This window comes from Myripristis murdjan, chromosome 24, assembly GCF_902150065.1.
Source record: "Myripristis murdjan chromosome 24, fMyrMur1.1, whole genome shotgun sequence".
Taxonomy (NCBI): Eukaryota; Metazoa; Chordata; class Actinopteri; order Holocentriformes; family Holocentridae; genus Myripristis; species Myripristis murdjan.
The window spans coordinates 7742395-7767753 of NC_044003.1; the positions used below are offsets into that span (position 1 = coordinate 7742395).

The 25359-nt window shown below is 43.9% G+C and overlaps 1 protein-coding gene across 4 annotated transcripts in view; it reads right to left on the reverse strand.

Annotated features, from left to right (window-relative positions):
• Positions 1-637: 637 nt before the first annotated feature.
• lrfn2b (leucine rich repeat and fibronectin type III domain containing 2b) overlaps positions 638-25359 on the reverse strand; it is a 143219-nt gene continuing 118497 nt past the window's right edge. For all 4 annotated transcript variants that reach the window (XM_030047128.1, XM_030047129.1, XM_030047127.1 and 1 more), the window contains 2 exons: positions 12186-13582; positions 638-3069 (listed from right to left, as the gene is read on the reverse strand). In XM_030047128.1, the coding sequence (XP_029902988.1) occupies positions 2094-3069; positions 12186-13561 (2352 nt within the window). In that variant the 5' untranslated portion in view covers positions 13562-13582 and the 3' untranslated portion in view covers positions 638-2093. The remainder of the gene's footprint in view (positions 3070-12185; positions 13583-25359) is intronic.

The following is a 25359-nucleotide window of genomic DNA, read 5'->3' on the forward strand; positions in this document are numbered from 1 at the left end:
CAGGCGAAAAGCTGCATATTTTAGCCTCAAGGTAAGAACGGCAGCTCCCAGGTGTCGATGTGCATGTGGAGGCAGAGCGCGGAGAGTTGCTGAGAAGAGCATACTGTACGTGTCAAGCGAATATCCCCTGAAAAAAAAAAATATGTAAACAAAAACCAAACAAAATCCCCTGCCAAACACGGTGCAGAAATGCATAACAGCGTTCATGTGTAACCGCCGCTGACAAAGAAAGACCACTCTGACATCACACGTCTGATTTTTTTTTAAGGTTCATCTTTTAGTAGCAAAAACAATAAATTTGACCACACAAACATCTTCTACAACTCCAGGTAAGAAATGCGTGGGTGAGCCGTAACAGTGAAGCCGCTCCTCACTCCACACTCACTGTTGCTCCAGGCCTACAGCTTCCCCCCGCACATTTCTGTAGGAGCGTGGTACAAAAGAAGAGAAAAAAAAAAAAATTACAGAGACACTGTACACACCCGGTCGATCGGCGATATCACAAAAAAAGTCTCTCAGACAACACAACTTGTGAAAATGACAGAGAGTGTATACACTGTAACTCTTAACTCTCTCATGGGTCAGTTCGCCGGAAAACATGCAACCGGAAAACTCCCGGCGATAAAAAGAAAACAACTTGAACGTTGTCGAACGTAAACCTTCTGTCATGTGCAATGGGTTTTTGTTTTTTTTTTCGGAGGATTAGCTGGAAGTTACTAGACCGGCGTCTCCCCCCCGACTCGTGTGACACAGTCGCTGGGAATCCAATATAGTACATCGCTTCATGGGTTTTGTTTAAAAAAATGTGATATCCACCTTTTGAAAAAAAAAAAAATATAGTGACACCTATTCTTACAAAATGATTGATAGCACAATCTCAAAACAAATTCTGATACTTGTTCGTTTTTTTTTGTGTGTGTTTTTTTTTTTTTTTTAAAGAATGGCAGGTAAGTTAGATCTTGAGTTGACAGAATGAGAAAACTTTTTACTTTTAGAGATACTGAACAATGAACATAAGCTATTTTTCCCCCAAAGAATGGATATATATTTATATATATGTATATATAGTGTTTAAAGAAGAGGATTTTTTTTTCAATTGATAACCATAAAAACCATATAAAATATTTTGCTAAGGCCTAAGAAACCTAAGGAACAAGATAAAACAGGCCTAGTTTTAATCATTCCCATTGCACCGGCTGCCTTCTCGATAATTTGGCTTTTTTTTTTTTTTTCTTTTTTTGTCAAACAGTTTTTCTTAAACAATTAACATTTTATTGAGTCTTCACATACATCCATGGTTTAGGGGATGATTGGTTTAATAATCTATGCAATCACATAAAATCTGATATGGACAGCTTACAGAATTACTCAGTGAACCCCCAAATATATACTCTGTATAGAAAGTAAATATGTTCACATACACCTTTTGTCAATAAATCTTTTTCTTACATTTTTAAGAATCATAGCATCACATCTATGTATACTGCACCATTCAGTCAGATAAGGTTAAACCGGATCTGTGGATATGTGAAATGACGATTGGTTCATATTAAGATTTTACACTGTAAGTACTGGCTGTGTCCTGCCCTTATGCAGGGGGGCAGACCAGTTAATGGACAATATGTGACCAGCAAAATAAAAAATATAAAACTTTAATTTCATTACATATTTTGAATTTACACAGTACAATAGCAGTCCAAGGGCATGGCCGCAAAATGTAATAGAGTGCATCATTCTGTGATTTCCTTTGTTCTTCATCTGTTGTAGTTTTTCTTACAACAAGACCGCATCCGTTTATGTACATATTGTGAGGCAAAACAATCCAAAGGTTTTATTCCTATTGTCTGTATTTGGCTATTATTGTGAATCCTCCATGTCCTGTCTTGCTGAACTCATCTGCTCCCTCACAGATTGTGCTTTGTACAGCAGTGACCGCTCTGGTGTGACTTTCTCACCAACAACAAGAGATGAACATGAATGAATTTCAAGCAGAACACAGAAGGAAGGCTGTTTGACCAGTAGGTCTGTCTTGGCATTGCTGCTCGCCATCCATTTGGGCAGTGTTTGACAGAGTGTGATAGTTCTAATTTCTCCTAGACAGTACTCTCCATCACCCAGTCGGCACTGTCTATCGTCCCCTTGCTCCCCCCTGTGTCCCCCTCCTCATCGCACTGCAGCAGCATCCCATTTACTGACAGGCTCCTCTTAGTCCAGATGCTGCTGATCCTGCGCGGGTAGCTGCACAGCTGAGCGGCGCTGGCCCCCGTTACGTCTCCCATGTCGAACGACTGGCTCCTCTTTGGCTTGGAGTCCAGAGGTAGCATGAGGAGCCGGCTGAGCCGAGAGTCCAGCGTCCGGCCCAGCAGAGGCTCCCGGTCTGTGAGGGGCTTCGCCGCCATCACTGCCGTGCTGCTGGAGGGTGTCGGGTCCCGGCCCTGCGCCCCCCGCAGCTCCAGTGAGGTGAAGGCCCCGAGAAGGTGGTCCAGGTTGGGCCGGGGCTTGGAGGGCGCCGACCTCCAAATGTTGGCGAGTGCGCTGTTCGGGCTGTACGAGTCCGCGGCCATTGAGCCTGAGGAGGAGGAGGAAGAGGTGAGGCTGCTCTGGAGGGAGCCGCACTTGAACTCCACCACCTCGTTCTGCAGCGTCACTTTGGCCTTGACTTTAGACGGAGGCTGGGGCTGCGGCTGGGGCTGAGGCATGAGCACGCCGTTCTGCCCGAGCCGGCCCCCGTTGGTCTGAGAGTGGGTGTCGCTGACACTGGTCAGCTTCCCCACAGGGGGCTCGTTATCCCCGGCCTTGTAACGCACCATGAGGATGACGATGAAGACGAGCAGCGTGGCCACGATGATGCCCCCCACCACCAGGATCATGGTGCCGCCCAGCAGCTGGCTGGGCAGAGACTGGCACTGAGGGTAGTCATCCTGCGTGAAGAACTCGGTGCAGCCCACCACGTTGGTGGCAGTCAGGGTGGTGGCGGTGTCGTCCCAGGCGGCCAGCACACACAGATCGTAGCGGGTCCCGGACACCAGGTTTGTCACCAGGAAGGCTTTGCTGGAGGCCGGGATCATCCTTAACAAAGACAAGAAAAAAGAATTAGGACCTCCAGGTTAATTACTGTGTAAAGATAACAAGGCATTTCTCGATAATGGGCCAGGCTGGTATCTCCTTTAATGACACAGGAGAAGCTGTAAAACCTAGAGGAGTAATATAGTAAATCCAATGAATGATTGAGCCATCAACACCGAAACACATTACACATGTAATTTCAGCACACAGAGACTTAACTAACTGCTGTGGTAATGTGAGAGTTATTCACGATGCAGTTTTTCATTAAAGCAGAGGGGAGGATTTCCATTAGCATTCCCAAGGTGTTTCTCTCTGCTGCGAAGTCTCTGCGGTTGCAGCTTTAACAGACAGCCAGCAGTAATTGGCTTTATCTCTCAGAGCCATCTGTCTTGCTGCAGTCAACAGAGGGTCCATTTGATATCGGAGCTGTGGAGAAGTGATAAATAAATAACCAGAAAACCCAGGAAAGACTGGAGAGCCAGGCCCATTCTGTATGGGCGAATCCCAGATACCTTTGGACCTCTGGGAACTGTCAGGCATCTTTGCGGTGCGAACAACAACAACACCAGGGAGAGTGTCAGGTGGTGGGTATCCAACCCCGGAGAGCCATAATACTGTGTGTGTGTGTGTGTGTGTGAGTGTGTTTGCTGGACGAGAAATCCACTCCCTCACTTCAGCAAATACCACCAAGGTGCTGAGGTCCCTCTGCGCAACACAGCAAACCTCCAACAGCTCCGGGCAAAAGGCTCGGCTGCCAAAAGTAGAAGACTGGTGGCTGTATTGTCGCCCAAACTCACACCTGGTACTCAAGAGACATTACTCATTAATGTCCTTAACCCAGATTTACCTCTGAGGGATTAAAACCACTAACACGGGTTGTAAGCACAATCCTCTGTCCAGTGGTTCTCAACATGGGGATCAGGATGTCCCAGGTGGTCACAAGACGACTGTCACACAGGAAAAAACATCTTTACTGAACAAAAAATTCACACTGTTTTCTCTATTTTTTGCAGTTTTCTCGTGAAAAACACAGTACTTTTTAAAACTTAAAGCCTCCTCCAATAATTACGCAAATGATACACCCTGGAAAAGATATCTCCGCTGCTAGAGCCTTTAATCTGATTCAGAAAAGGTGAAATTTGCTATCGGACAAACCAGGAAAATCAGATAAAGGTCAATCAGAATTGCAAACATGCTAATTAGATTAATATATTTTCTGTAAAACACAATTGGCATTTTCAGCACCCAATCTGATGACCCAAGTCGATTAACACGAAATATTACCTGCAAAATGAAAAGCCCAACAAAGCCTAGAGGAGTCAGTCGCACCAACAGCACACCTTGTTTTCTTCGGTCCGGACAAATAGTGAAAAATATGTCATTTGGTATTTGGTTTGTTTACGTTCATACTGCATTAAACGTGTACAGTCATAACGTGCACGCACACCCTACTGCTATCTTGGGCAGGTGCTGACCCGAAAACGCTTAGCTGAAGAAATAATGAAAGAACAGTTTGCATTACAGCAGGGCTCCGTTTGGATCCTTAAACGCACCGCGGTGACGTCTCTGGCGCACCTGCTCTTCATCAGACGTCTGAAAATGACACCTCGGAGCATTAAAAAAAAAAACGAGTCTAAACGGAGCGTTTGGAGTGTGCAAACTGTTCTTTCACCGTTTCCTCAACTAAGGCTACGTTTACACGTACACGGGTATTTTTAAAAACGGCGACATTTCCCTTCGTTTGTGCCCTTCGTTTACACGCAAACGGCGAATTCGCCTCTGAAAACGATTCTTTCTAAAAACTCCGGCAAAAGTGGAGATTTAGGAAAACTCCTGTTTGGCGTTTGCATGTAAACTGAGAAATACAGAGTTTCAGGCAGCCGACGTCACATTATGCGCCAAAAGTGCGCACAATGTTTACATTTGGCTATGGTGATCATAGACATGATATTCGTAAATTATGTCTAAAATGGTGATGATCATGGATGCATTCACAGTAGCAGTCGCATTTCTGTCCATATGTTTGCATTTTCAATTACAGCAGCTTTTTTATATCGAGGAGCAGAGATGAATGAGGGCTCGGAGGTCAGTCTCCTCCCTCCAACACAAAGAGCCAGTCAGTGGCACCGCCAGCATCGCTTGGGTCCGACCTGGGCAGACTGCTGTCTGGTTTGGCTTCTGATTGGCTTGCATGGTTTTCTCCTTCCTACACCGCCGCCCATAGGCTTGGTGTAGTTATGATACCGCTCAACGGCGTATTTATGCGGGTTGATGTAAACGGAAACTTTTTTGAAAACAATGCCGTGTGCACGATGTTATTTTGGAAAACGGAGGGAGGGAAATATTCGTTTCTCAAAATACCCGACTATGTGTAAACGTAGCCTAAGTATTTACCTGGAAATGTAAACATAAGTCGCATGGACGCACATTAGCTTGTTTATTGCAGTTTTGGTAACCTGTCACCCGATGAAGTCAGAGAGTTGCACAGTGTTGGGAATCAAAACAAATCCCGGAGTTCCTCTACCTTTGGCAAAGCCGCCTCCTCTGATGTTCATACCAGTTAAGAAAACATGAAGAAACGGCTGAATATGAGCATCAGGGTGGAGGGAAAAAAAAAAAAAAAAAAATGGATTTGGCCCCGGTTCATTTTGTCATGCTAAGCTTTCCATCTGTCACCTTATACACATAAACCCTTGCATTTTAAGGTTGTTTCTCCGTTGGTTGGGATTATGCTCTCTCTCACTCACTGATAAACTGCATCGCCGCGCGCTCTCACAAAAGAACCGAGGCTTTCGTTTGCGGGCGTCTCAGTGTGGCTATTTGGGGGTTTAACTTGCATAATGTTCTGACCTGTCCAAATGAACCAAAGCGAAGGAGTAAAATACTTGAGAGTCTGAACTGCTTCAAACATCCCTGGCGTGCTCTGAAGTAACTAGCGGAACAGCACTGACACAGCACCGAAAGAAACTCTTTGACAAAGGAGAAAAAAAAAAAAAAAAAAAAAAAAGTTCCCACTTCTCAAACAACTGGTGATGCAGTCCATTACACAATTATAATTGGCTGCTTGGGATTGAGAGCAAAAATTCTATAACCTAGTGACGGTTTTGCTGGGCAGTGCTCCCTCCTGTGTCCGGGTCTAATTGATTTCAGGTTGTCTGCATAGACTGGCTAATTCATTTTAACTTATAGGAATAAAGTGGAAGTCCGGAGAAACCTATGCTGCTTATCACAAGGAGATAAAAGTTTTTTTTTTTTTTTTTCCCTGCTCCTTCAGGCTGCAAAAGGCAATTTGTAGAGTGCCCTGCTTAGTTCCCAGTGATGGCGTGAGGCTATAACATTAATCAGAATGAAAGAGTGGGAGAACGAGTGTGAGTGAGAGAGGAGAGAGAGAGAGAGAGAGACGAGGAGGAGATGGGCCATTGGCTTAGGCTTCTTTAAGCTTTGCGAGAGATTTGTCAGTTACACTTTTAATATTCAGCATATTTTCCCAGTTCAAAGAAAGACCTGACAAAACAAATAAATCATTACTTGAGGCTGCATTTTTCCTGTCGACAATCATTAAACTATTTCACGGCTCGCCTTCTTCTTTTTTTTTTTTTTTTTTTTTTCTGTTGTTGTTAGGCTTATCCGGCTGTGAAGGCTTAAGTTTCCAAAACATTTTTCATTATCTTCATTGATTTCTTAGGGCCTTTTTTTTTTCTCTGGACAAACACAGACAAGGTCATGCCAAATGGTCTCCCGCCCCATTGATTCAGTCTAAGCATCATGGGGGCTGCTGGGAAATTTGATTATGCTTATATAAGCAAAATCCCTAATGGCCTCTCATCGGCAGCTCCTCAGTAAAGCATCCTTGGCCTCTGCAGCTGTATTGTAAGCAAGGGGGGATTAAATGGACCATGACGGGTTTTTTTTTTGTGTCTGTGTCTATATCCTTAAGTCTATCCTGGTTGCAATAAAACATCGCCTTACTCTAACAGTAATGGATGGAGGCATTAGGAAGAGAAAGCTGAAGTCAGACGGCTCGGTGGCAAATGTGGAGGCGCTACCTTTAGCCTGTGATTTGCGTCGCAGCCTCCGCTTGATGTAGCTGTGATAACACAGCTCATATAGGCTTGCACGCGGCACCGCGGGGAGCTTTATCTCTTTGACAGTTCACCCTCATTAAAGAGTATCATCGCCGTAGATAAGAGTACACAACTGTCACAGGATTGGTCTCCAGGCCAACAGATAGCATGCAGGGTGTTCGCTGTCTGAAAACACTTGCGTGAGATGAAACCTCGCATGAAGCCGCCTGAAATCTAAAAAAAACAACCAAATGAGTCTCATAGTCAATGGAGGCATTTCTTATCCTGTTAAGACAAATTCACAAAGTCCAAAGATGCTGCGGTGCACTCGGTAACCTGCTGTGGCGGCTCTCCGATGCGCCTGTATGCATAATTACATGACATCTCAACATGACTGGCACTGTGCTCCTTCAATGGCTCTGATTGCACACATGGCTTCCAAAATAATGGCTGACAAATGAAAATGTTCACTGCGGAAAAAGGAGAAACGCGTAATCTCAAATCCGCCGTGCGAACCCAGATGCGTTCACTGCTCACACCGTTAAATACTGTATGGCGTGCTGATAAAAAGAGTCCAAGCGTCTTTTTTTTTTTTTCTTACACTGTGCCATCAAATGACTTGAGCGACAAATTTTGAAACTGTGCTGATTTGTTGACTTAGTAAAAGGCTATTCTTGATCCTCTTATCCTCCTTTGACCTGACGCTGATGAACAAAAATGACAAAATCTCATTTTCGACTGAAATTGAAGTCACAGCCTTTTTGCTTTGTAGAGCAGAAATGTAGTTCCTTGAAATCCGGACCCCAAAATGAGTCTCACAGTTACTTAAAGGAAACCTCTTACGGGAATCCAAAATTTCCTCCATGTATTATATATTATAGGATTTTCAAAAATCCATCCATTTAAAGTGGCATTTTGGGACAGACGTCAGTCACTGTGCTTCATGCTGACTGGCTCCCCTCACTAAGCAATTGTCAAAACCCTTCCATCTGCAGCGTTTGAGCTGACGGCAAAAGCCAGAAGCAAAAGCAGTGACCTGTTTAATATCACAATAATCCATCTATGAAGTCATCTTAACCTGGTTTCTTCTCAAGTCATGGTGTTAGCATGCACCAAACCAAAAAACAGGTTACCCAAGCAACAAAATAAGGCATACATTTCTGTGTTTTTGTAATGCAGATTTGTGGTACCTGCAGATTAAAGATTTTATGTCTCTGTGCTTCAAAGAAAAAGCATTTACCTCTGTTACTGTTGCTCCTGGTAACCTAAATTAATGTATATCTACAAAAATAACCGTGACATTTCGAAATGATCCGGTGTGCCCCCTTATTACCCAGAACTGTAATCAATGGAGCATGTTTTTTTTCCAGCATCCAGATGTATTTTCTGCTCAGCTAATATCCAATAATTGCGGCCTCGGGAGCTTTCTTTCACTTGTGAAATGCATCTCCATAACAGAGAGCTATGGGTGTTAAATCACATGACATCCGACACTTGAGCCATAATATGGTTAAAGTATTGCTCTGGGGACTTATTGCAATTCACCTGAAATATTACTGAAGGTCTGCGCCTGACACATAACTTCCATTACTACAGTGCAATGGCCCCGCTTCATGGCTCCTATACAAGTGTGATAGGTATGAGCAGCGTGCTTCACCTATTCATGATCATGATCTTGGTAGATTTTTTCCTGCACCCGTGCTGTGCAACAGGCCATATCACCGCCTTGGGATCAAAACCCCGAAGCATGCAAAAATACTTTACTTTTCAGGAACTTTGAAAAAAAATGCCTTATTTTCAGACTGACAACCTTGCATTCCTGAAATTCTGGTATGGATTCCGACTGAGATTTCTGGGCCCTTAGGCCATAAAATCCACCCATCCTGCATAAAGGATCTCTTCAACCTCTAGCTCAGGTGAAAATATGAAAATGATGGAAAGTGTACAGCGATATGTCTCCAAGCTCCAGTGTTTGAGCAGGAAACAGCTGACAGTTCTCTCCCCGGCTACACAACAGTGGGACGCTGCAGCCTGTCTGAAATTAAGGTGCCTCGATCCCTTGAATCTCAGCAGCTACAGGCCAATTTCAAAACTTCCACACTAATCAAAACTTTTCGAGAAAGTTTTCACCACCCAACTTTCATGAGCCCGACTCTACTATATCTTTGAGACATTTCGACTTGTTTAGCAAAAAAAAAAAAAAAAATCACAGCACAGTGACTGCATTCATTAAAGGCAGCAAATGATATTCTTTTGGCAGCAGATTTGGCTGAAAGTTCAATTTTAATCCATCTACATCTAAGTGCTGCTTCTGCTAACATCTAAATTCATCACCTGAATTCCTGGGTTGGCATTAACGACTGCGCGCTAAATTGGTTCGACTCAGATCTTTCTCAAATTCAAAGCTGAGGCATCTTCATCCTAAGCAGATATTATCCTTGGGGCTTTTCAGGGTTCAATTTTAGGTCCCACCATTTTCCCTACTTTACATGCTCCATCTCCAGCATCTCATTCCACTTCATGCTAAAGATATGTGGCTACACGTACCAATAAATCCCAAAATTTGGATAGTCTAGCCAGTCTTAAAAATACCTTGTTGACAGAGTGTGGGATGTCTCTCTTTTTTTTTTTTTTTTACAACTTAATGAAGACAGAATCAGAAATAGCAGTATTTGGCCCCAGTAACACCATGAATTTTCATCCAAGTTTGAATTTGGCAATCCATAAGGGAATATAAAGCCAGCCACCAGCAACAAAATCAGTCAGCTTTGCATTTCCTTTCCCTCGGCTACTGCAACTGCTTTCATTCATACCTAAATTAAGGGGTTAAACATTAGCTCCTCATACTGGGTCTTTCCTAAATTTCCTCGATTTAACATCAAAAGACGTATGCCATCAAGGTACAGATTCTCCTGGATCTGGTCAGTCAGTCTGGTCTCTTTCCACTCCTGTTCCACTGCAGTTTATTGATATGTTTCTCTCAGGGATGCAGTCCTTCAGTCCTCATCTCTTGACCATTTTTCTGACATGTTGGATTTGTTTTGGTGACATTTCTACTTGGACTTAGACGCAGGATGTATTGACTTTCCGTCCTGTCTAAAAAATTTCAAGCACACATTTTTCTCCACCTTGTCAAACTTTTGCTTATTTTTTTTTCCACCCCGAAACCTGCAACAATTTAAAGGATTACATCTGTGCAGAGCATGCAATGGTTGTCAGAGTCTGATGCATAGATTAGTCAACATCCTGTGCATTTATCAGCTGGCTGCTGAAGGGTATCGCATATCGTAAAGAGCTTCTGCAGATAGATTTAGATCTCTGTTGATCTCTAAGAATCTCTATTGCCTGTTTTGGGCTTGGAATAGGTCTCAAAGCACTTGCAGTTGCAGACTCAACTCAGTCTTGACCCCCTTTGGACCTGGCTTTATAATCGCTCAGTGGTCTTGATTAAAGCTGTGCCCCATGCCCCCATTCCCCATGCCCCATACCTAATTCCAACCCGTATCCCACCCCCATCATTACCCATATGCCTTTGTTTTTTCTGCTGTTCTCTTTTTGTGCTATTGCTTGTACTCTTTTGGAGGCACTTTGCAAACTTTGGTCTAGAAAACTGCCTCACAAATGAAGTTATTAAAGGCATTATATGCAAATGAATATGAGAACCATGACATATCCAGCATTTGTCTTATGTAACATTTCTAAAGGCATGCGCTAATATGCCATCTGGATATATAATAATGCCCATTGCAAGCTCTGTGGAGGGTTATATAATCTTACTCCAGACATCTGTACTGTCAAAACGTTTGACGATCAGATGAAAATGCATAATGCAACAAGATATCTTAGCAAGTGCACACAAAAAATATTGCCACTGGATGGAATTAATTACAATACATACACAAATTTGCTAGACTGTCATATATATTTAATCACGCAACAAAGTGATAGACTTACACTGAACAACATTCTCACTGTACTACTATTGCAGCGAAATGCAAAATGAATAGATTTAATAATGAGAGGAAATATAGCAAGGAAAGAGTTGCCTTCCCTGAGGCCACGGCTGCAAATATCTTGCTTTTCACAGGTTTTTAGAAGAGTAACTGATTTAAATGGCATTAAGTAATTGGATTTTTTTCTGGCTGGTTTCACATTCATTTTAGACGCTGTGCTGGTAGAATACAAGCCTCATCTAATACAGTTTCATCCCCATCAAATGCTGTAGGATTGACAGAACACCCGCCCACTGAGCTTAGAAATTCCCCTGGTTCTAGGCTACTGAACATAATCGAGTCCAACACAACACAGTGCTTAGTGAGGGAGACGTAAAATGATAATAAAGGTGGTGGAGAAAGGGAGAGAGCTGCTTTTGCTGCTGTTAAACAATTTGATGGACAATAGAGGCAACGCATGATGGATGGATCCCTGGGGCGCGCCAACATCACTGTAAAATTTTATGGAAATACTGTGTGTGCAAAACACAGACTCCACAGGGAAGTCTTGCTTCGGGATCCTGTGAATCCTGTACCCTACAAACAGGCATCAGTCGTTGTTTAAACAAAATCCATCTGTCTTTGTTCGAGATCACTGACAGCTGTTTCTCTGGCACTCAACAGCCTGTCATCTTTGGTCTTGGAGCAATTTTTCTGCTGCATCTTTCATTCTGATACCATGACTTTATGACTATGTACCATTTCCAATTTGTTTTGAGGTCAGGAAGACATAGTTACTGCTGTGCAAAAAAAATGGACATTGCAAAAAAGGCAATTTGCAACTCCTAAACTGCGGGCGGCTGCAGTTTAGACAGCTTCCTATAGTTTGCATTTTTGTGCAAAATCCCTGGCTGACATATTAAGTTGCATATTGGAACGTATCTTTTGGTTCAGCAAAACAACAAATTCTAAACATCAAATAAATCCAACCATTCGTCAGCCTACACACTCATTTTTTTGCCATATTGAGAAATCCTTTAGAAAAAAAAAAACAAAAGCTGCGCCCACATGTATCAATTCACCACAAAATTGCAGGATTCACAAAAAATATATACATTCTTACCTGTAGATCAGAACCTCGTCATCAGAGCAGTTGTACTGAAGCTGGTACATCTTCACTTTGGGCGCCGACTTGCTCACCGACCACTTGACCAACGCTGACACGGCAGTCACCTCGGACACAGACACAGCCCTCTCCGGTTGGCTCTTGGGAGCCCCCTTGCTGATTCTAGTGGTGCCCGTGATGTCAGAGAGGCGGGACTTGGGCTGGGCCGGCTGCCCGGTGCCGTTGCTGAGGTGGGGCAGCTGCACGATGGACACTTCAACGGAGGCGGTGGATTCCCCAGCTACATTGGCAGCGATGCAGGTGAAGGTGCCATAATCCTTGGAGGTGGTGATCGTGATGCTCAGGGTTCCGTTGCTGTAGACTGCAGTGCGGGAGGAGTTGCCTAGGAGACGGTCGTCAGGGGAGATCCAGTGGATGGTGGGGTTGGGGTCTCCGATCGCCTCGCACCTCAGGCTGGCGGTCTGCCCCTCCAAGACGAGCATCCTGTGGGTGTGCTGAGTGATGAGAGGAGGCTGGCACACAAACTCCTCCTCCTTGACGTACCAAAAGTAACGGCCCTTCAAGGCGGGAGGGGAGGCGCAGGTCTCCAGGTCGTCGTCTCTTTCCAGCCTCCGCAGCCACAACATCTCACAGTTGCAGTGCAATGGGTTTCCACCAAGGCTTAGGGACAGTTGAGGGGTGTACGGCGTGGTCAGGATCATCGAGTCTTGGGCGCGGGCGAAGATTGGATCGGGGGGTAGCTTCTGCAGGCGGTTGGAAGTTAGGTCCAGCCTCGCAAGCCTCTCCAGGTCAGTAAAAGTCCCCTCCGGAATGAAATCCAGCAGATTGTGGTCCAGGCTGAGCTGGTGCAGGTTGATCATCTGGCGTACTGAATCCCATGGCAGAGACATCAGGTTGTTGTAGGAGAGGTCCAGGTCCTCCAAGGCAGGGGCCAGGTCCTCGAAGGCTTTGTCGTGGATGCGTCCCAGCTGGTTGTTATTGACGATGAGGTGCTGCAGGTTGACCAGGCCTCGCAAATCATCCGGGCCGAGCTCTGTAAGACGGTTGTTGTCCAAGTGGAGAGAGCGCAGCGTCTCCAGGTCACCAAAGGAGAAGGGCTGGATGTAGCTGATGGTGTTCCTAGAGAGGGTCAGGTCTACCAGGTCAGTCATGTTAGCAAAGTCCTGCTGGGTGATACGGAGGATGTAGTTTCCCCCCAGCCGGAGCTCCACGGTGCTGCGATCAATGTCTGGAGGCACGAAAAGAAGGCCTTTGGAGGGACACAGGGTCCCCAGGGACTCGGACAGATTCTGGCATACACAGTACTTGGGGCACGCATGAGCGATCATCACTGTGGTTCCCAGGACCAGCAGGCAACAGATGATGTGGTCCATGATAGAGTCATACACAGGAACCTGCGAGAGAAACAGAAAAGTAGGAAAGAGACAGAAGAAAAGTTAGTGTTTGTAAACCTTATTCATATAAAGTTGCACGTCTGCAGAGTCCTTCCTCGGGAAAGATCTGAGATGTAGCCAGGGGCCTGACGTAACTGTGCCTTAACAGAAATCAGTAAAATCTTAAAATCATCCCCGAACAGACAGCCATCTTTTAAATAGCATCACTTGAAGCGAATCTTATGCATCATCTGCATTATCTTAAATCAGCATATGATGCGCAGCTTCCCTATGGGGATCATCAAAGTTTCATCTTATCGTATGAGTTCATATGGCAGACACAGGGGAATATGCTGCTGTTTTAAGTAATCTCTGTTGGAATTGGCCCAAAGGTTTGCGTCTTCAGTGCCTATGCTGACAATTCCCCCAGGGACCCTGTTGAGGTGTATTGATCTGACAAGACTTTGGTCCAGATCGAGTGCTGTCATCACACCCAGAGGCATTATAACTAAGTTTGATCCTTGACTTTTACATTCCGCCTTGGGTGTGACAGAGACTGAGCGAGAGAGAGAGAGAGAGGGAGAGACAGAGAGAGATAACAAGCAAAGGGGAGCGAGAAAACGTCGCAGACCCCGTTCGCACATTTTACCCGAGCTTAAGAAATTACAAATTCGCGAGCAAAAAAGAAGGCATGTTATGACAATAACGCAAGCTCCCATGGGATGTCAAAAAGCCTCTGGTCATCCCCGATTTATTCAAAACAACTTTCTTAAAGCCTTTCATCTTGTATTTGTCTTGTACAGTTTGTTCTGTAATGGAGCCTGTCGTTAAATAGGCCCCTGGAGGACTCCATTATGGTCTCTATCTGGGAAGTCATGTGACCCACGTCAATTTCACCAGTGGAAAGGGCACTCAGGTGTAGATAATGCTGTAATCATAATGTAGTCCCGCGATCAGGGAATACAGGGAAATAACTCAAGTGCAGAGCATTGGACAGCAGGCACTCACAGACTTGGTAGGGACTATAAAAGCAGGCCACCTGGAGTATTCTGGCGATAAGTGGGAATATGATTTATTTTTATGGGATAGGCATAAATTAGCATATATCAGTGGTCAAATAAAGTGGTACCTCAACAGCAACCATTTATCTGAGGTGACTATTTATGATGCAGCCTTTACAAACACACACCTGCATTTATATTTTCACGCATTCATGCACGTTTGCACATATGATAATCCCTTTAACATACAGTATAATTAGTCAGATAAGGAGAGTCACCGGACTAAAATAGAGAGGCTCTTGCACAAATTCGATGCACAAGTGTGCGCATTTGCAAACCATTTCATGCGCCGCGTTGTTATACAATGTTATTATTCAGATAACAACAAACATGCAGATAAAATGAATATAAACAGCACGCTTTCCAATATAAACTAAGATGATCCCTTTTTTCCTTGCGCTGTCACACACCCACACATGTGCACACATACACACACACACACACACAGAGCCACATCTGCTCACATACTGTATACACGCTCATACACACATGCGCCCTCCCACACTCGCGCTAAAATGCCCACCCACACACACAAACACAACAATAAATTACCAAATAAATTGGAATTGTCTCTGAGGAAGCACACAGACTTCAACTCGTCTCACTTCATCTCTGCATTTCCATCAACTTGAACCAAATACAAAGACCTTTTTCCACACAAAGCGTTTGAAAAATACTTTTGTGCTCAGTGTGATGGAGGTGCTAATCGTCGCCATGATGAATAGTTCAGTATAATGGCTGCAGTGAAGGATAAGGAAAAGGTTAGGCCTACAATTGAGCCTGAAGGATAACACAGCAGCCATGTCCTCAAAAAATATGTCATTTTCCGCATACATTTCTGTGTGCGGTTTGAGATAACGTACATGTGTGCTGCTTTCCAACTGAGTGTTTTTCTGCAACAACAGGCTGACACACAAACACATTTAAAACTTTCAAAGCCTGATGCATACAAATATATTTACAGTGAATTCATCAAATTCTGAGACACAATTCCGTCAAACTTTAATGTCTTAATTTACATAAAACACTTTAAAAATGCCATCTTGTCATTTTATCTCAAATTCCTGCTGTTATTTGATAAACTGATGGTAATGACATTTTGCTTCATCCACTTTGCGGGACTGTTAAACATTCGTAAAAATTCCTAAAAGTCATGTTCACAGCCGACACGGGCAATTATTCCTCAGAAATAGTTTTATTATTTCTATTCTGAAGTGGTAATCTGTGGCATTCTTGGTTTCTGGCCTTGGCCGTGCTAACCGATCATCGCTGTGGCGTTTTCTGTTTCGCACTTCTCAGAAATCACCTGTCAATCAAACAGTGTGGGCATCGTGTCGTTCTTCTCGGATTTTCTGTTGATGGGAGTCAGGATTCCTGTAGGCGGCGCTCTTTTCAGCCACGGTGGCTGTGGCTGCTCATGTTCACTACCCAGTTCTTTGTCTGTTTATTCCAAAAAATACCAGTGTTGTTGCTGCTGGAAACATGAAACACATCACTTTCTGTGTGCCAGAGGAGTTTTACCCGGAGGAACCATCTGACACCGGGAGTTTAGAGCTGAAAATGTAAAAGCTGTCATGAACTGGCACTCTTGGGCAAGCTTAAGTGCCTGAAATTGAAGGATCCCCCGTGTTCTGTTGAAAAGTAACATAAATTTGTTTTGTCCAAAACGAGGCAGATGAATATGTTGCAAACGGCCTGATAAGTTTTTCTCTCATGGCTGCATCTACTCCAGGAAACACAAATAGAACCTCTCCATCACAGGGGCCGATGCTTTGGACCGAGGAGGGAAGCTTAGTAAATCATTCGGTCAAAGTCAAGGACACGCTCTGTGGAGGATGGATGGTTTCGAGGTCAGGGAGTTAGGAAAACGAGATCTCTCCTGACAAGTCGAGCGTGGCGGCCATGCAGGTGGCTCTCTCATATGTTGTGCATGGCCAGGACAGCAGTAATCAGCGGAAAGCCTTGATGTGCACACTCATCACGGCTCCTGACAGACACTGCAGCACCGGTGCAGGGCAGCCAGCCTCCAGCCTTCACACCCTAACTAGCCCACTGGTGGACAGAGCAGTGGAGCATCGCACAGGGCTGCAGAATCATTTTACCGCAGCACTTATCTGACCAAAGGCAGGTTGACATTATGGCAGACACACTTGGAAATGTGGGTCTCAGTGTTGTCATGATAACTGAAATTTCAATACGGCCTTGATAATGTTGCAAAATATCGAATTATCCAATTTTTTTTTTTCTTTCTGCCAGCTCAAATTCAATTTAATCATCACCTCCAGAGGGCATTCAGTAACAGCGAGGAGAAGGCGAAGAAGAGGAGAGTAAGCTGGAATGGAGAGAGTCACATTCTGGCTCGCAGCAGTCAGTGCAAAATTTTGTCGAGTCAAGCAGCTGACAAAAAGGCATCAGTGTCCACTCCGTCTTGGACCGAGTCCCAGTTCACCCAAACCGGTTGACAAAACTGGTGCTAAAAGCCGAGTATGAAACTATTTTGCTTGCAGGGCCGACAAAGCAAGTCACCAAACTGACAAATCAAAACCCGGAGTGCAAAAGTTGTTAAAGTTTGTCCGAACCAAGTGTGGCATCACCGTTTTACTGGTACCAGTTTGCCGTAGCATCACAATAGCTGACTGATTACTGGGGCTTAAGACACAATGGGGGTTATTTATAAAAATCAATGGCAGGGTTAACAACGCAGCTGTAGGTCAGTCTGTGGTGGTAACCATCCCTTATTCATGAATGGGTATTTTTCACCTTGGTTTTACTGCTTGTCCCCTCTTTTCCAGCCTGTTCAATCCACTCGACCAATGTACTTTTACACTGTGAGCATCATATTTGTGATGTTAGCCTTGCTAGATTGTATAGATTTGTCTGTCTCCACTGCCAACAGGCTCTAAAATGGTAAGAAAGAATAACACTGCGGGTCTCTCTTTACACGTAGCACGGTCTCTTTCTAGATAGCATCAAATGTCCTGTGCCCACAATTCAAATTTCTATTTAAGATATAATGCAGATAAGTTTGTAGATATATATAGAGGATGTACACAAACGTCTAAACAAACATTTGTACCAAAAAAAATGCATAAATCAAAATCGTTCTACTTTTGAGCTGTAAAAGTCCAGATTAAGAATTCTCAAACTCAAATTCATCTCGTTTAATTGTATTAATTACTTAACAATACTTATTATAATTAATGTTATTTAAAAAAAAAAGTGTCAAAAATTGCTAATTGGGAGAAAAACAAGGAAAGAGTGAAAAAGTTTTTTTTTGCAGAGCCAGGTGCAGGCCTCTTCATCCTCCAAATCAATGCATAAAATAACACTGAGGCTTTCAGGTTCTCCCACTCTGCAGTTTCTCTTTTTGTCAAAGTATTTGACAGGGCACCGTGTGCTCAGGTGTTACATTTTCTGTTCTACATTGTGCGCGAGCTATGTGCAATGCACTAATGAGAAATGATGATTCAGATGTTCATGAATAATATGTTTCCCTGTCCTTACATTGCTGGAACAAGAATCTGTCTCATTATGATACAGCTGACGGTGGGAGGTTTCCCAGTTGGTTTATTATTTCTATTCCATATCACACGTAGAATATAGCCTTTGCACTGTCTTATTTGCAAGACTGTAATTGGTGTCCGTGGCTCCTCTTCATAATGTATCTTTACCTTATGCGATAAAAAAATGATGACAGCAGTGGTCCTTATGCAGCTCGACGGGTAGAAAAAAGTCACAGAGAATGGTTTGAGGTTCAAATCCCTGTGTGTATGAGCAGGTACAGAGTGTATCACTAACACTGCAAGGACTAAGGGTCTGACTTTCACTGTGGTGTCCCATGGTTAAAGACACATTTCATCCAAAATCCTAACACCGAAAAATATTTCCCTACTCACTCCTAGTGAGTCGGAAATCCATCCAGATGATTTCTGTGTGATTTGGTGGGGTTTCCAGACGGTTGTACTCTTCTCTGTCTCCCTCCCCTCTAATACAATAGGACTGGAATGAGTAGAGTTTCATTTAGACAAATGTCCTGTCAATGAATACCAGCAAACTGTGAATATTATTATCATTACACCTTTATTTTACCTTGCAAGACCATTGAGGAGGTAGCCCCATTTACAGTGGTGCATTATCTTCCCCTAAGGACTAACAATTCGGGCTGAATAGACATTGTTTATTTATGTTCTCCAGGAGGGAAACAGCTCCCAACAAAACTCTTCACCCCCAAAGGCTGTGGATTCAGGTGTCATTCAGGTGGAATCAGGTGTCTGTGTCATTGTTTTTGGACAGAGCTCCACAAGCGAATACCCATCCAGGCTCATTTTATTGTGGTGAAGATCCTGGAAAACTTGAAACCTTGTTAAATCGCACAGATTCTATCTGGAGGGATCAAATGCACTATAAGGGGAAGTGGGAGAATATGTTTTTTTGTTATTTTTTGGGGCGATTTTGGGTGACCTGTCCCTTTAAAATATATGCACTCCTGGCGCCCAACTTTATTGGACTGAGGGACTGAATGAAACTTGTTTTTTAAATATCAGGTCCTGAGCAGCTACGTCATCCCCTGATCATGATAGAGGTTCCTTCACGATCACAGCTACATAAAAACAGCTCATAAAACCTCTAATGTAATTGATTTTCTGTGCACACTTATTTCTTCATTCATAATTTTTTTTTTTTTTTTTTTTTTTTTTGGAGATGACTAAGGCCTAATGTATCCCACAGTCTCTTCTACTATTCAATAGGTGGGGTGAGTCACCCTGCTTTAAAGGAGCAGCAAACCCACTTAAACATTTATTAATTTGGGTGCTAATGGTGCATCAGATGACTGCTGCTTCAGAGGCTTTCCCACTCTGCCTAGAATACAATTGTGAGGAAACACTGCAAATTGTAATTTTTTTGGCAAGAGAATGGTCAATTTTACACAGATTTTGTATCGCACAAATGGCAGCGAGACACCGTAAGTCTAAAAATACTGGTTCCTGGCCTTCAAAAACCCATATTACTCAAGTTCTCCTTCAAATGTTCAAGTGAGGGTGATTAGATTTAGCAGCGAATCAAAGCCACTGTGCTATAATGGCTGTACGACACAGCCTACGAACTTTCTGTGCCTTTTTTGTATTCTTCTGCGATGAGGACTCGGGCTGTGGAAGGTTCAACTTGGCTGTGGCAATTAGAGAGTTATCACATTTGCAGACATGAGATTTCGGTGTAAGTCAGTGCTGAAACTTTAGTCTGCAGGAGAGCAGGCTGCAGAGGCCGGATCAGGACCCTGATATTTAATCTAATCTCTGAGACATGGCAGACTACTGCCCCATTAGCATTCCGCCGCTAAGGTTTTTTGTGATCACTTCTAAGTAGCTTTCGGGTAGAAATCTGCCCATCGTCTTCCCGGAGGCTGCAGAGTCGGCAAGACATTGTATTGAGTTTGCACTTCAGTGGATGAATGCAGAGCTTAATAGAGAGAGCTAAGTGCTGTGGGAAGAAGGTGTGACCTGCAGAGAGGAGCTGTGGTTCAGGCCGAGCTGTGGGGAGGACACTGGGGAGGTACAGGGACCCCGGACCTGCCGGGTTACCAGCCTTGTTTAATTTAACATAATTGTGTCGATCACAACCTGACACGCACTCACACATCCATGCACACCTACACTACACACACATACACATACACACGCACTCCTCTCTGCAAAGCGCTATACTTTGCAGTGTGTGTCGCTTTTTGCTGCAGTGCCATTTTGAGTCCTCCCGCATGGCTGCATGGATTTTTCTAGTTACACCGATCTCATTTATCAAAAGTGACAAGGAGGGGTTTTCATAACAGCTACTTGGGGTAAAGATCAGCTTATTCAGCTAACTAACAGAAAGAAAACACTCTGGCAGTGCCTCCAGAGCCCCGTCGCTCTCCTGTTAATAACCCCCACAGCTCATTCAGCGGCGGCTCAACGTCTGCCTACCTCTGGCTCGCTGCTGCCTCTCTCTCTCTCCCTCTCTCTCTCTCTCTCTCTCGGTTAGTCAGGTCTGGACCCTGCTTCCAGGAGGCTCCGTTCAAAAGATTAATAATTTCAGTTGGAAGCAGAAGTGACATCATGAAATTGCTTTTCTATTGTCTGGCTAATTAACCTTCGTGCTCAGTGCTCTGAACAGTCTCTCAGATTCCTCTTTGGTGTGACAAGAGTACTATGAGGCCGCTTTGCTTCCAAGAACAGACACTAGCATTTCAACAAAGACAGTTTCCCCTTGAGAGAGCAGGGCTGGGAGCTGCCCCTTTGGGTGGAAACTCGTACCAACTCCATAGTGAGCAGCGATACATTTTGGAAATTTTGCTGACACCCATGTGGAGCCACTTAAATAGGTGCAACTGCGAAATAAGCCTAAACTCTTCCATTGCTAACATCAAAAGAAGAAAAGAGTATAATGGTCAAAAATAGTGCCTAAGACAAAATATTAACATTTAAGCCTGTGGCCAAAAACATTCATGAAAAGTATCACAAATTTAGCGCTTTTGCCCAAATCAAAGCCAAAGTTGTGACTCGTTATAAAGTTCACTTGTGGTTTTGTTGACTTTTCTCAAATCTCCTGTCATGTATGGAATAGCTCATTTCTATAACCGCGATTTTGTTTGTGGAAATCCTATCCGTAAACAGATCGGGCGATAAAATCAAGGCTAAAGTCAAAGAGCATCTGTACAAAAATGAGCCCCCTGTGCACTCGCTCATGTCTGAAAATATGAAGCAGACTCCCCTGCCTGCCTGGTATTCAGCACCAGGCTCTCACCTCCCTCACTGCACTATAGATCACACTGCCACAGATCAGTGACCTTCATGGTCAAGCCTCTCCAGGGACAACACCGAGAAAGATAACAGCCTGCGATGAGAGAAGTCTCCTCAAATGCCAGGCCAGTTGAGCAGAGGGCAGTGCACGCGATGGAGTGCATGCCGGCATGGCTGCGGCTCCTCGACTCACTCCATGCATCTGAATAAGTCCAGGTGCGCAGTTTAGCTCGGGCACATGCATACATGAATAATTGTATTCGGTCACATTTTAAAGGAATCCTCCAACATTTTGGGCGAAATAAACCTTTTCGAGACAAGATGTTCGATACCATTTTGAACTTGGTTTGTCCAGTGGTTCAGTTCCTATGGGTAGTATTACGAGTTAGCTTAGCATAAAGACTGGAAGTCAATGGGAGTCATTAGCCTAGCTCCATCAAAATGAAGAAATGAACCTTACAGCATCTCTGAAACTGTCTTATTTACACAATGTAGCATGTGTATTTGAAAAAAAAAAAAGAGAGTTGTTTCAGGATAAGTTAATTTGTGCTGGATCTTCCTCTCCCTTCAGCGGTGCACAGATCGCTGCGATAAATGGAGGGATAAATGTGCTCAGCAGTTATAGTTCTGCCATCTAACTTACTAATTAAAAAAAAAAAAAAAATCCTAAGACATGTATTTCGAATGCATGATACACTGAGTAAATAAGACAGCTTCAAAGTTACTGTAAGGTTTATTTTTTCCACTTTGAGGGCGCCAGGCTAACGACTCCTATAGACTTCAAGTCTTTATGCTAAGCTAACATGAAATGCTACCCATGGGAACTGAACCACTGGACGTACAGAGGTGAAAATGGTATCGAACATTTTGTGTCAGTCTGGTTAGATTGGAAAAGGGCTATTTCACCCAAAATGTTGGCGCATTCCTTTAAAGAAATCAGTATTTTACTGCAACATAGCACAAAAAATCCTACTACATTTTGGCTCCTGATGAGTGTCAATGACTTGGTGATTAAGTCGACAATGTGCAGTGATTTCTGTCTTTCAAACATCATTTGTGACTGTGTTCTCTGTTTAGGCACAAACTTCCTCACGCCAGGCTCAGACTGGCAAGATTTTAATTTTCTTTAATTTTTTAATTTTCCAGTCCCAGAAAAATTTTGAGGCCTAGGGGAAGAAAAAACCCAGATTGTAACCTAATAACTGCTCCTGCCCATCGATGACGCTCGATACGTCCGAGCTGTGCAGAGATGTGTTTTGACACAGTCTTTAAGAGGTCCCAGATGCTCCACTATTCACAAGCACGTTTGAATTACCTGGGCAAAATTTGAGATGCTCTTGTCGTTTGAGTGATGTACAACAAGCCCCCAGAACAGAGATGAGCTGAACAGGGAGTGAACTAATCCGCCCTGCCCGGCACACACACACTTCCACAACGAACATGAACAAGTTTCACTGTTTGGGATTTTTCCTCTCCACACAGCAGACAGTCCGCCTAATCATCCTCTCCTCCATATTCTCAGTGTGCTCCTCTTTCCCTTCCATTTTCCTGAATAAATGAGTGCCCATGCTTCTTGTACGGCAAACAGCTCCTCCTTGTTGGCCAAACAGTCACTTCTGGCGTGTGGCTTTGTGAGTGTGTGGATCAGACGGAGGCCTTGTAATTTATTAACCTTGTCGGTCGTGAACTGTGTAGTGTGCACACCACAACGCCGACAAAACATCAGATTACAAGAGAGACTGCTGTGTAATTAGAGTGGTTCAGCTATTTGGGAATTCTCAAAGCCGTTCAGTGTGCGCCTGGCATAAATCTCGATTTCGACGATCAGTGCCGGGGAATATTACTTTTTAATGAATGTGTTGCTTTACAACATTACAAGTAAAAGTAATTCATTATAGCGTAATCTTTGCAGAAAAGCAACATGTTAGGGTGACTGAACTAAAAATAGAAGTCATGCATGTTGAATATTCCTCCTAGTGATAGTATGTCATCTTGTTCTCGTCCTTTTCACCTAAAAACTCAAAATAGTGGGACATGTTCAGGTAGTCTTCCTGGAGTAAGGTGACGCAGCTTATGGGCAGAAACAGTTATTGGGGTTTTAGTTTTATCTGTTTTAAACAAGTGGCCATGGCGTCCCACATGATTGGTGTAAGTCACCCTGGGTGTAATTATTACTATTATTATTATTTCTATGTGTGATATTTAGTGTCTGAGATGTTGCTGCTTGAAGCCTCAGGACATTTTGGCCTGTTGGTGGCGCTGGAGTGAACCAATCAGTGGATGATGGATGTCAGTGTAAAAAAAAAAACAACAAAAAACAATCAGTCTGCAAAGGTTCATCAAATTTGGCCATTCGGTGCAATTGCACCTGACTGCACTCCGCAGATCGGGGTTGGGCTAAATGTGGGCGGAGCTAAACGTTTGACTCCGTGAGGTGACTACAGTTAGCAGGTGGGAGTTGGGCTAAATGTGGGCGGAGCTAAACGTTTGACTCCGCCCAGGGGCCATCTGGTTAGGGTTAAGGTTAGGGTTAGGTGAAGGGTTAAGGTTAGGGTTAGCAACCTCTTCCGGTTGCTTGCTATTGAGCAAGTGGGCGGAGTCAAACGTTTAGCTCCACCCACGTTAAGCCACTCCTCGACCTGCGGACTGCAGTCAGGGCTTACTCGTTCGGTGTCTGAGGTGTTGAGCGTGAAGCTTAGGGCCCCGTTGGCCTGATGGTGGCGCTGTGGTGGGCCAATCAGGTTTATATTCAAAATGCCAGACCCCAGCACCAAAATCAATCATTCCCCCAAGTTTTGTGACTTGTGACAGACAGATGATCAATCGTCCCTTCCCTTATCTTTGGCCTTTGCAGACAAAAATAATGTAATATAATAAGGAACCAGTTGCTTATTTGAAAAAAACACCAAATACTTGTTTATCTTGTTAGGTTGGTTATCACAAATAGATAACTACCACACTCTGAGGGGTTTCCTTGTACCATGTTATACCTAATTCTGCTGAAAACTGATGATGTTAGGAGCGAGCGACGGCCATTTCAGCTACAAAGGCTAAACAAATCACTCTCAGGTAGTGTTATTATAAGGCTATTTAACCTGGGGATATGTGACCACCTGACTAGATGCTGCGGTTGAATCTACGCTCTAATTAGCGAGCACACTTGTCACCGGTGACTGTACTGTCTGTGCCAGTTAGGCTTAATTAGCATCTAGCCGGTTAAACTGGGCCCTGCACAGCACGAGGACCTCACAGCACAGTGGCCTCGCGCTCAGAGAGACCATCCCCGAGCTGAAATTATCTCTAATCCTCCGCGAAGTCAATATGTGTCCATCAACAGCTATATATCTCGGACAAGTGTCCTTGAGCAAGACACTCCACCCCACTCTATTGCTCATTCATCCTAAGTAACTCCGGATAAGAGCGTCAGCTAAATGTCAGAAATGTAAAATGTAAATTACAGGTTCAATAAGGCTTCAAGACATTCAAGGACACAACAAGCACCGTCTCCGCCGCACGGCCCGAATACTTATTGTTGAGGAAGCTGAACTGAATTTTACTAGCTTGGCCGTGGATTTTGGATAGACCTGCAATCTGCAAGCCTCTAACAGGGAATGCATGCATGAATGCACAAGGACACACACACACACACACACACACTTACATTACAAACTTTGGCACTGTATAGGATCTTCTTTTGTGATTTCTTTTTATCCTCCTCTGCTTTTGATAGTTTAGGATGTTCCCTGTGTGGCTCAGCAGGGAATTTCTCGCTCCTTAAGATATAAGGGAGTCATAACACACATGCATTATGCATTTCAGCATCCTGTTTTTCCCTAAACCAATCACACGAGGAGCCTGAGGGAGCACGGGGAGAGCTTTGTGTTGGAGGAATTATCTGCCTGAGATGACCCTGTAATCTATAGTTAACCCATTTCCCTGCTAGTGTAACTCTCACAGCACCCAC